This window comes from Pygoscelis adeliae, unplaced genomic scaffold (genome assembly GCF_000699105.1).
Source record: "Pygoscelis adeliae isolate BGI_AS28 unplaced genomic scaffold, ASM69910v1 Scaffold6, whole genome shotgun sequence".
Lineage (NCBI taxonomy): Eukaryota > Metazoa > Chordata > Aves > Sphenisciformes > Spheniscidae > Pygoscelis > Pygoscelis adeliae.
Window position 1 is genome coordinate 6,305,883 of NW_008825075.1, and position 10,550 is coordinate 6,316,432.

Consider the following 10,550-nt stretch of genomic DNA (forward strand, 5'->3'; position numbering starts at 1 on the left):
AACTCTTTTTTTCTCCTTCTCTTGTTCTGAGGTTTGGGCACACCTACAATATGCCTCATGACCTACATTCGCCATGAACGATTTCACAGCTCCATTTCAGATCTTTCAAGAGGTGTGGAAGTGGAGCAATACAAACTTCAGCACTAAAGAAGCGCTGAGTTTTGTTTTCAGAAGGTTCTGGATAGTAGATAATGAAGGTGGAAGAAAAGAGAAATCATTATTTAGTGCAATGTCTTTTTCTTGTGGTAAGATGACTGTGTTATTAAAAGGAAAATGAAAGACCAAACATACAAAGACACAAATAGCAGAGCTAGAACAGCTGTTTTCAGAATTAATGAGATATAACTAATCTTTAATTTGTTTGTTCAAAGAACCTTTTGGGTATTTCTCCTCTGTTTTGCCCATTTGTATTAGGTCTTTATGTGAAGTACTGGACTTGAGGGTAAAACAAATGTCTCGGTATGAAACATACATGAACTTTTTCTTTCAGCATTGCCGGTTCTTTCCACAGAGAATCAGTCAGAAACATGATGAAGCATTGATTATTGCTGTGCTTTTCAAGCTAGTCAAAAGGCAAGAAACATCTGCATTTGCCACATGTGGCACCTTCCTATATTCAGCAACTTGACTTTTCAGCTATTCCAATCCACTGCAGCAATCTGTCTTAGGCTAAGTCTGTTTTCCTGTGGGCTGAGTTCATTCCCATTGTCTGGCACTTGCTGCAGGCTAAGATGGTTCGCACAGACAAATGCTGTATCTCAGCTGAGCCACATCAACTCTCTGAGTCCTGGTAACTTCTGGCGCCTGAGCCCCAGCTTCTCATGCAAAGTTTGTGTCTGGCTTATGGCTGAGCAAGAGGCAGCTCTGCATCCTTGAGGGCAACACAAGACATTCTGAGTAGTTCTTGGAGTAAAGAAAGCTCTGTGAAGGGCAGGCTCTACGTGTGTGTGTGTGGCTGTGGCTGTGGTAGAAGAGCTGGGGCCTCAGTGGGTGAATGGGGTGGCAGGAGAGCATTGGCTGGGAGGGGATGGGGGTCCCCAACACAAGGCAGCCCCTTCCCAAGAAGGCTCTAGACCCCTCTCAAAGTGCCTGCTGGATACCGACAGCCCAGGACAGGCCATACAAGGGCTCTGCTGATGAAAAATCCTGAAGTTCAGCTTTGCACCCACCTTTTCGCACCCTTAGTCTTCTGGTGACACAGGTTGGAGCTCCTCACCTAACTTGGCCTTGTGGGCTGCAGCAGCCAGGGGGCACAGGGCTGAGAAAAAGCACCTGATGTGCCATGGCTTTCTGTGGGCGGTGGGAATAACCACCCAGCTGTGCACTCACCATCTTTTCAATGGAGAGGAGCTCTGGCAGTTTGCTATGGACCCGACCCACACTTGTCCTGATGCAGGCTGAAAGCTAGAGCTAGCCAGATCCGTGCTGTGGAAGACATGAGGGCCTTCGCTCCATACTGTGGCTGTATATTTTCCCCTAAATAAAGTATCTTTCTGGAACACAGGACACAGCTACTCATCTCTATGTCTGCAAGCAGGCAGGAGTGTATGTTTTGCTTTTCACACATTTTTCTGGTGTGCTGTCCAAAATGTCATTTGTTTGACACTGAAAGTGATGTGGTGTTTTTTGGGTATAACGATTCCAGAAAAGCTCGTGTGATCCCACTGGTATCCACACAACAGCTTTACAATTCTTCTCCTAAGGAACAGGAAAGGAGTTTCTAAAACCGTTTTTTTCAGATGGCCTCCTGCTTGCAAGGACCAAGCTGGAACTTGGTCCCAGCTTGTTCTTAGCAGAGTGGATTTAATGTAAATGACCCACGGGAAAGGTATCAGACTATTATGTTTCTAGTACAAAAGGAAAGAGCGAGTGACACAGATCTTGTCATATCGTTGAGCAGGAACTTACAGACTTCTTTTCTGGGCTGTTGAGCTATTGCTTTGTTTGGAGATTTTAATTGTGTGTCCTGCCTGGATCTGTGGCTCCTGGAAAACTCATGAGGAGGGAAAAAGTGTATTTCAAACTGTTCATGTTTCCATATATAGTTCAGCCTCCATAGCTGTTAATAACCCTTTTTCATATATGAAGACATTTAATTAATAGTGATCTTATTTTTATAAACCTGTTGTTTGAAACCCTCATACCACAGCTCTGGTTACCAGACATGGTTATATGCAGGCGTAGTTTCTGTCACCGAGTTTCTGTCACTAATCGCATGTTGTTACAAGAGGAAAGAGTTGATATAACTGTACACGTCAAACCGGTTTGGAGAAGGAAAATGTTAATCCACAGTTGACTGATTTCAATACCATGATCTGAAATAGGACACACCATGGGATGAGACAGAAAAATGGTCCTTTCTGAGGAATTCACATATGTTGTGAGCTTGGGTCCCTTTTCCAGACCCGCTGTGTCCTTGCTCCTGCTGTGTAGCATGGACCGACAGATGTGTGCAAGGTTGGCTGTTTCAAACTCTCAGAATTTAGCAAACTTCTATTATTTAGCAACCAGCTATGGGACAATCTCAAGGCAGACAGATGCTTCACAGTGTGATCTAGCTAGGCAACAAGCTGCATTAAATTTCTTCTTTCTTTTGTGCTCCCAGTCAGCAGCTGCTTCATGATGGGCTCCATTTCTAGACCAATTACTGAGTTTTGCCTTGATCTCTACAATAAGCTCAACAGAAATGCAGAGGACACAAACATCATCTTCTCTCCAATGAGCATCTCTGTTGCCCTGGCCCTGGTCCATCTAGGTGCAAAAAACAACACTGCTGCTCAGATAGAGAAAGTAAGTATTAATGAAACACGCTGAGATGCTTCCACATTGCTTGCTGTTCCCTTAATGGAAATGTTGGACATCCTAGCACGACACGTGTGCGAGGGTCTCATAGGAAGCAAGCACGAATACAAGCACAGGTGCTGCCTGCAGGGCTGTGCTTGGTGTGCTATGATCCTTGCCAAATGCTTGTGTGAGTTGCACCATGCCCCCATGCAGACTCAGGGGCATGGAGCAAGAGCTGAATGAGAGGAGGCGATACACCACAGCGGGGCACACTGGCTTTCCCCCAGCCTGCTGCCAGAATATCAGACTTTGTTTCAAAATTATGGGCAGGCGCTTCCTCTCGTGGTTGCTATGAGAATCCTGAAAGTGTGAGTCTGGGTGGGTAGTGGGGAGAGTGACAGAAACCTGAAGTGATTGCACCTGGGTGGCTGGAAGTGTTAGCTCACTTATCACTTATGACGTTCAAGAGTCAAAATGTCTCACCTGTAGAGCTGACAGGGACCTAGGTGGGCAGGGAGGGGGTGAAGAAGGCTACCTCTCCAATCGTTGCAGTGCAAGTTCTGCTTTCTACAATCTTTCTTCTCTTTTCTTGTTTGTGCCCATGAGCGGTAAAAGACCAATAATCCTAAGGCAGAGGTTCCTGTCAGTAGCTGGCTCTGTACGGGTAGATCTTCATCCGTCATATCCTAACACTGCCATGTGCACAGTCTGACTGCTGGGTCACCCGCAGCCAAGGTAGACATGCCATCCTCATGAGGTTCCCAGGTTGTGGTGCACTGACCTTGGCTGGTGGCTGCTAGGTGCCCACCCAGCCCCTCTCTCACTCCCCCTCTTCAACAAGGACAGGGAGAGAAAATAAGATGAAAAAGCTTGTGGGTCGAGATAAGGACAGGGACATCACTCACCAATTACTGTCATGGCAAAACAGACTCGACTTATTTTGGAGCCAGCTGGAACCAGCTCTGTTTGACGTAGGGGCAGCCCCCAAACTCTTCGCACAGAGGCCACCCCTGCAGCCCCCTGGCTACCATAACCTTGCCACATAAACCCAATACACAGGGACTCTTGCTTATTTTAGGAAAGCAATGGGGATCTAGTATCCTCAATAAAAAAGATTAAATCTCTGTATGATGGAACGTTATTATAATGGAGAAGCTGCTGGAAATTTTTCAGCAAGATATTTGCACATTAGAAACAAGGACTGGTTTCCATTAAGAGCACCGTGGTTTCGATATATTTCCTAAGCTGATGCAAAGATTAAGAAGATTACAAAGATTACAAAAAGCCAGTTTTGATGTTTTCAAAGAAAACTATGTTTGTCTCTTTGCCTGAGGCAACTTTTTGTTTTGAAATTTAAGGTAAGTGTAGCAATAAAAATACAAATAAAATGTAAACATTTTGAGGTAGTGGAGAGTAACATTTTGAGGGATTAAGTGCAAGTTCTTCTTGGTTTGCTAGTATAGAAATGTGAATTTGAACATGAATATATGAACAATTTCAAGACTGTCATTTCAGCCTGATTGAAGCTGAGAAAATAACTTTCATAAATCTACACCATTTACCCAGGACAGCATAGCAAATCTTTTAAACAAGGAAAATGCTTTTATCCCAGTTACTATTGCCATAATTTGGTATCTTCAACTGCAGGTGCTCCATGTCAGCAAAACTGCAGGAAGAATGAGCCTTGGATCTGATCTTGAGAGTGCAGCCCCAGAAATGGAGCCAGAACAAAGCCAGAAAAGACAGTCATCCCTCTCACAGGTACGTCCTTAGGTGGGGAGCACCTGAGCCTTTTCTTCACCGCATGGTAGGTTACTAGTTATAAAGCACTGGAGTCTACCACTGGAGGGAGTCAAGATCACACGCACAAAGCTGTATGGAGGAATCGTTATAATTGTTGTGTTTGTAATATTCCTAGTGTAACAAGGATGGGGACCTTAACCATAAAGCATTCCAGGCTCTGCTTTTACAACTACAAAACCTTGGTGAAAGCTATGTTTTAACCCTGGCCAACAATCTCTTTATACAACAAGGATTTGAACTCCAGCAGGTAAGTGACCTGTGTCTGCTAACTGCTGTGGCCCTGACCTCAAGCTTCCCTGTAACTGTCAGCCTCGCTTTTGCCCCCCTCGTGTCTATTTTGGAGCACTTGATGTGCTTCTTGGAGCCCTATCTCCTGGGGCTGGTGGAAAAGAGACAAGGGTGTCAGCTTTCAATTCTTTTGTTTAAAAAACCCCCACCCTGTAGATATCAATGGCTATAGAGCAAAAATAAAGCAGGAGTCTGTTCGCTTTTGGCATATGTCTACACTCAGCCAGAGGTGTGACTACAGCCAAAAATGGCCTAGTCAAGCTGTCTGTAAGCTACTTACTTCTGGGCTTGCAAGTGGCACGACTGGGGCAGCAGTAAGCTTGGAGAGGGCTTATCACCTGAGATGTTATATAGTTTCATGCGTAGAGCTGCTGTGCTGAACTTCTTTCTTACTGAATGACAGAGTGGTCTCTAGATTACCTACTATGGATATAGTCACATCTTTGCTTTGCTGTCAATTACTTCTGTTGAATGATTTGGATACTTAAGCGTTAAACAACACATCTTGCATGTTCTCTAATTTTTTATTTTTATCCGGACCTCAGGTATGCAGCTCTCCATGGGAAGACTCTTTCTTGTGGCTTTCTTTTTTTACTTATTTACTTTTTTGCCTATGCAATAGAATAATTATCTCTTCTTCAAAGATTCTCCGAATAAACTTCAGGTAGTTGATGTTTCCAAAATGAAAGTTTGCCTTATGGAGTCAACAGGTCCCTCACCATTTCTAAAATAGTTCTGAACCATTGATTTCTTTCAAAAGGGAATAAGTGCTTAACAGATTTGACCAATTCATAATCTTTATTTTGCTTTACAGCAATTTCTAATGTGTGCTAAGGAACTGTATGGAGCAATGCTGCAAACAGTGGACTTTCACGGTGCTGTTGAAACCGCCAGAATAAAAATTAACACTTGGGTTGAAAGTGAGACACAAGGTAAAACAAAGCAAAACCATAGCCGTACTATCACTGCCTTCTTCCACTACTTCAACAAAAGAAATTCCATGGTATGAAAAGCAAAGACTTGTTCACGTTTCTGAGTGTTCTATCCTATGCTGTTTAAAGACGGTTTCTCTTCCCATCCACTCTTGAAATATTAGAGTAAGTTATCAGCTAAATTATTTCTGAATTAAAGGTGTGTTTGTTGTAAAATACTTTTGTATTCCCACCCTTATGCCTGGCATGATAATTGCAATAATACCTATAAGACTTGACCAGACAAATTGCTTCCACGAACAGCCACAAATGCAGATACAGGACAGCAGGGGATGGAAGCTGTGAGTTTCACAGTGAGACTGGGAACAACCTGGGGGAGGAGGGAGGATGACTGAGGACCTGGTTATATGTAGTGATGCCCACAAAGACGAGAGGTGTGACCACCAGCGAGACTCACTATCACAAGTGACAATCAACCAGCTTTTGCCCTTAACAGGCTAGCAGGGGCCATTGGCTCTTGCTGATTAGACTAAACATGATATATGCCATTTTCCCATAGTTTTGCCAGAGCTGCAGTAGCTGTGGGATGAGAATTTTCTAAATCTTGTGGCTGAACATAAACCAGAACTCACTGGGGGACAGGCAAATAGATTTGAAGGCTTCTGTAATTTCTCAGTTGCCCAGCTCCTGACCAAACCTGTCCTTGTACTGGCAGAGCGGCCTGTGATGGGTGTGGGAAAGAGCTGTTAACCCCAGTTGGCTCCCAGTAAGAGGGCTGAATGTTCAGGAGCCACCTTGCACAGGGTTAGGAGCCATCGTTGCTCTGGGTGCTCATATGAAGCCTGTGGACCTGCTAACTCCTACTTCAGCCTCTGTGTAGAAAGTCAAAAGCTCCACAGCTGGTTAACTGCTGCGCTTGGTGCAAAGGGAAAGATGCCCTCCTGTAAACCGAAATATGTGATTAATGGTGCTGCCTCCTTCCCCGTGGTTAATATCACCTGGCACATATATGTATGGTCAGCGACACTGACAGTTGGCTAATTTGGTGACCCCAGTCCCCCCTGTCCTCCCTGGCTGGTAACAGTGCAGAGGAATCTACCCTTTGTTTGCCTATATTGTCCCTGTCCTTTGAATAAACCAAGAACTAGATTTCTAAGTTTCTCCAAAACTAAGTTCACAGACAAGTAATTGAGTCTCAGTCCAGAGTCTTAATGACAACTAGCAAAAACTTGTGTATTCCAAAATTTCCTTTAGGTAAAATCAAGGAACTATTTGCTCCTGGTGTGATCGACGCACGTGCGTTGCTGGTGCTAGTGAATGTAATCTACTTCAAAGCATCCTGGGAACACAAGTTTGAGGAACAAAAAACAGTACAGAGAGATTTTAAACTGAATCAGGTACATCTGCATTCTGTAAATCTTAACATTATTTACCCTAGATACTATGAGCAATGAAGCAAGTATAACAGAAACACAATGTCCAGGGCTCAGCTGCCCTGTGAGGAAGGTGTGGGTGTGCTGGGAACTTAACATGCCTCTCCTGTTGGGAAAAGGTAGCAGGAGGGTTTTTCACAGAAAAGCATAATCTTTACTAAAAAAGTGTGCAAGACTCAGAAGTTGCAACAACTCAAGCATTTTGCTTTGGTGACCGGCAAAACACAAGTATTAGCCTTGATTAGCACTTTTGAACATAGTCATTACAGATAGCTGTCATGGATGGAAGTGAATCTGAACATCCCATTTCATACAGGCTCCGGGGGGTCATCCTGGTGCTTATACGTTCAATACATTTTAACGTTAGCTATGCATTTGAGAGATTGAAACAAACAGACCAAACAAACTAGGCCAGATAGTAACAAACTACAAATACACAGTTGCAATTTGAAAAAGGAAAAATTCTTCTAGGGTATTTTGGTTTACTTGTAGTATTTGCAACATGTGAAGATTTATTTTAAACGTATTTTAATTTTTAGCCTTTTTTCCTGCCTTAGGGATATCAGCAAAGCTTTCATTGTTTAACTAAGGTATTGTCAATATGGTTGCAAAGTTAGTTCTTTAACAAGCACATTCCTCCAAGTATTGTGTGTGCCATTTAAGCCTAACAGATGTTATCAGAAAAGACTTTCATTTAATTCAGTTTTGCCTTCTTTCCATATCTTGTGCCAATATTCTATTAGTTCTCATCCATAACAAAAGAAAAAAAAACCCAACAGATTTAGGTCTGATCTTAACTTGCAGAGCTTTGTATGGGAAAAGGTCTCTTCTGAGTGTTCCTCATAGATCATAGAGAAAGGTCAGAAAAATGTGGATTTCTAGTTATCATGTTGCGTTCCATTGTTAAGAGACCAGTAAGAAACTGTCATAGAGTACTTATATTTGTGACTTTAAATATCTTTGAATATGGGTATTGACAATGGTCTATAGCTGAGAACATTTGATGCGCTGCTGCATAGGAGAAACTATGAGATTGGGAGAAGCTGTATAGATTTTTCTTCATATGCTAATCAATACTAGCAGAACTTTTTTCTGAAAATATGTCATCTACCAAAATTCTTCTTTCACTGCTTTAGAAGTTAGCTAAGAAGTTAGCTAACTGTAAAAGGAAACTTGAGTCTTTACACAGCTTTCAAACAATCCCATCACAAAAAAGGCAAGTTAACAAGACCTAGAAGAGCATGTCTGAGAAAGGCTATGATTTTGCTCTTAACCTATTTATTGCTTCCTGTCTAAACAATCAGTCTGATAAATGACAGCCTGATTCTTGCAGTGCTATTTCTTCTTTATCCCAGTCCAAGTTAGGACTTGCAAATCCAACCAGCATCAGCCTGTTTGGAAGTGTAACACTATTAAGCAACTTCACCATCTGAGCAGTTGCAGGAAAATTGGTTTTTTTTCCAGAGAATTAGCCCCTTTATTTATGCATGGCAAAGCTGATGTTTTGTGTGTCACTGTAGATGCAACAAAATAAAGAAAAATGTTTAGCCTAACAACAATTACTGCTGAAACCCTGACTACTGATATGACACCTATAATAAGTTTAAATGTTAAGAGCTGTCTTGCTTAAGTGACTGTATAATTTTCTTTTAAATAGAATGAGAAAAAACCTGTGCAGATGATGTATCAGAAAGGCACGTTTAAATTAGGCTACATTGAGGAGATGGGTGCTCAGGTCCTTGAACTCCCTTATGCTCAGAAGTCACTGAGCATGATCATCCTGCTGCCAGGTGACATGGCTGATGGATCTACCAGTGGGCTGGAGCAGGTAATGCAGTATATATCATGGACTATGGCTGAAAGTTGGTTGTCTGAATTAAGGCTGGGTAAAGATCTGAACTTTCAAAGCTGCCCACCTATTTTAAGCTCTTTTTTCCCCCATCTTCTAGATTGAAAGCGCAATGACCTATGAAAATTTAATGCTGTGGGCCTCTTCAGAGCACATGTTTGAGACAAGAGTGGAGGTCTACCTCCCCCGATTCAAGCTGGAAGGCACCTTTAACCTCAATGAGGTATTACAAGAGATGGGGATGACTGACATCTTCACTGAATCAAAAGCTGATCTTTCTGCAATGTCATTTGCAAAATCTCTGGTGCTGTCAAAGGTTGTCCATAAGACATACGTGGAAGTCAATGAGGAAGGCACCATAGCAGCAGCTGGTACAGGAGCTGTCATTGTGAGGAGGTCTCTTCCTCTCACAGAGGTGTTTATGGCTGACCACCCTTTCTTATTCTTTATTAGACACAATCCTACCAATACCATTCTTTTCTTTGGCAAACTCTACTCACCTTAACATCAGGGCCATTTTCTAACATTTTGAGAAACACGTGGATGAAAATCAGAAATAGTATTTTTTTCCCAATGCATTCTTAATCCTTTGACAGCTAGTTTGCATTTCAAAGTAATCACTGCAAGCAGTTTACCTTAGAACCCATCAATTGGATGCTCTGCCACTAGGCTCCTTGAATTGCAAATACTGATCTGAATCCAGAATAGGAGTAAATTTTGCCTTAACTTCACTGGATATAAATAACATTTTGTTTCCTCGACGCCCACGTATGCTCCTGTATTCCTTACAGTTCCCCAGCCCAGCCATGTAGTGTAGTACAGCACCTTCCTGGGCTTGCAAAGGTGGAATTGGTATGCTGCTGTCTGAGGAGAATTGTCTGCAACAATTTTCAGTAACTGCCAGTAAAAACAGAGTAGCCCCTGCTCTGTATTTTTTGATTCCTGGCCAGCTGGGTCCTGGTCAGCAGAGAGATGCTTTAGAGACACTTTTTCCTTATCTGTGGTATGTAGCTGTGGCAAATCCTTTGCACAGTGGAGACCTGGCCGTGATAATTCCCTTTCCTGTAGCAACTGCCAAGTAGGAGATACTTATTTACAGCAAATATACCTACGTACTGATAACTGAGCCGCTTTCTCCCCAGTGATGTGTACTGGATCTGCCTTTGTGCTATTCTGCATTATATAAAAAGCTTATGCTAGAAGCAGCTTTGGCTTCATTTATTTATTTAGATGTATGCCTACATCTAAAGCGTCGTCTTACCAATTGGAAGAATGATGTGACATGTAGTCCTTTCATGAGCCCTGGATCTTTTTGTGTGAGTTTTTATTAGTAGCATTGGTTTTTATGATAATAACAGTAGGAATATTCAGTCAGGGAAAAGGACAGGATTCTGCCCTCATGGGCACCTCTAGAAAGGGAGTTGATTACAACAGTAATTATGTGTACAGGAGGGCAGGATT

The 10,550-nt window shown here is 42.6% G+C and overlaps 1 protein-coding gene across 1 annotated transcript; it reads left to right on the plus strand.

Annotated features, from left to right (window-relative positions):
- Positions 1-2,622: 2,622 nt before the first annotated feature.
- LOC103919225 (leukocyte elastase inhibitor-like) lies at positions 2,623-9,594 on the plus strand. Its single transcript, XM_009326694.1, has 7 exons — positions 2,623-2,790; positions 4,432-4,545; positions 4,703-4,834; positions 5,690-5,807; positions 7,062-7,204; positions 8,898-9,068; positions 9,190-9,594. Exons 1-7 carry the CDS (start codon positions 2,623-2,625, stop codon positions 9,592-9,594), a joined length of 1,251 nt encoding a protein of 416 aa, XP_009324969.1.
- The last annotated feature ends 956 nt before the right edge of the window (positions 9,595-10,550 follow it).

Coding starts and splice junctions, on each gene's coding strand:
- LOC103919225 (XM_009326694.1), top strand. CDS start 2,623: ATGGGCTCCATTTCTAGACCAATTACTGAGTTTTGCCTTGATCTCTAC. Junction 4,546..4,702: donor GACAGTCATCCCTCTCACAG/GTACGTCCTTAG, acceptor TAATATTCCTAG/TGTAACAAGGATGGGGACCT. Junction 4,835..5,689: donor AAGGATTTGAACTCCAGCAG/GTAAGTGACCTG, acceptor TTTGCTTTACAG/CAATTTCTAATGTGTGCTAA.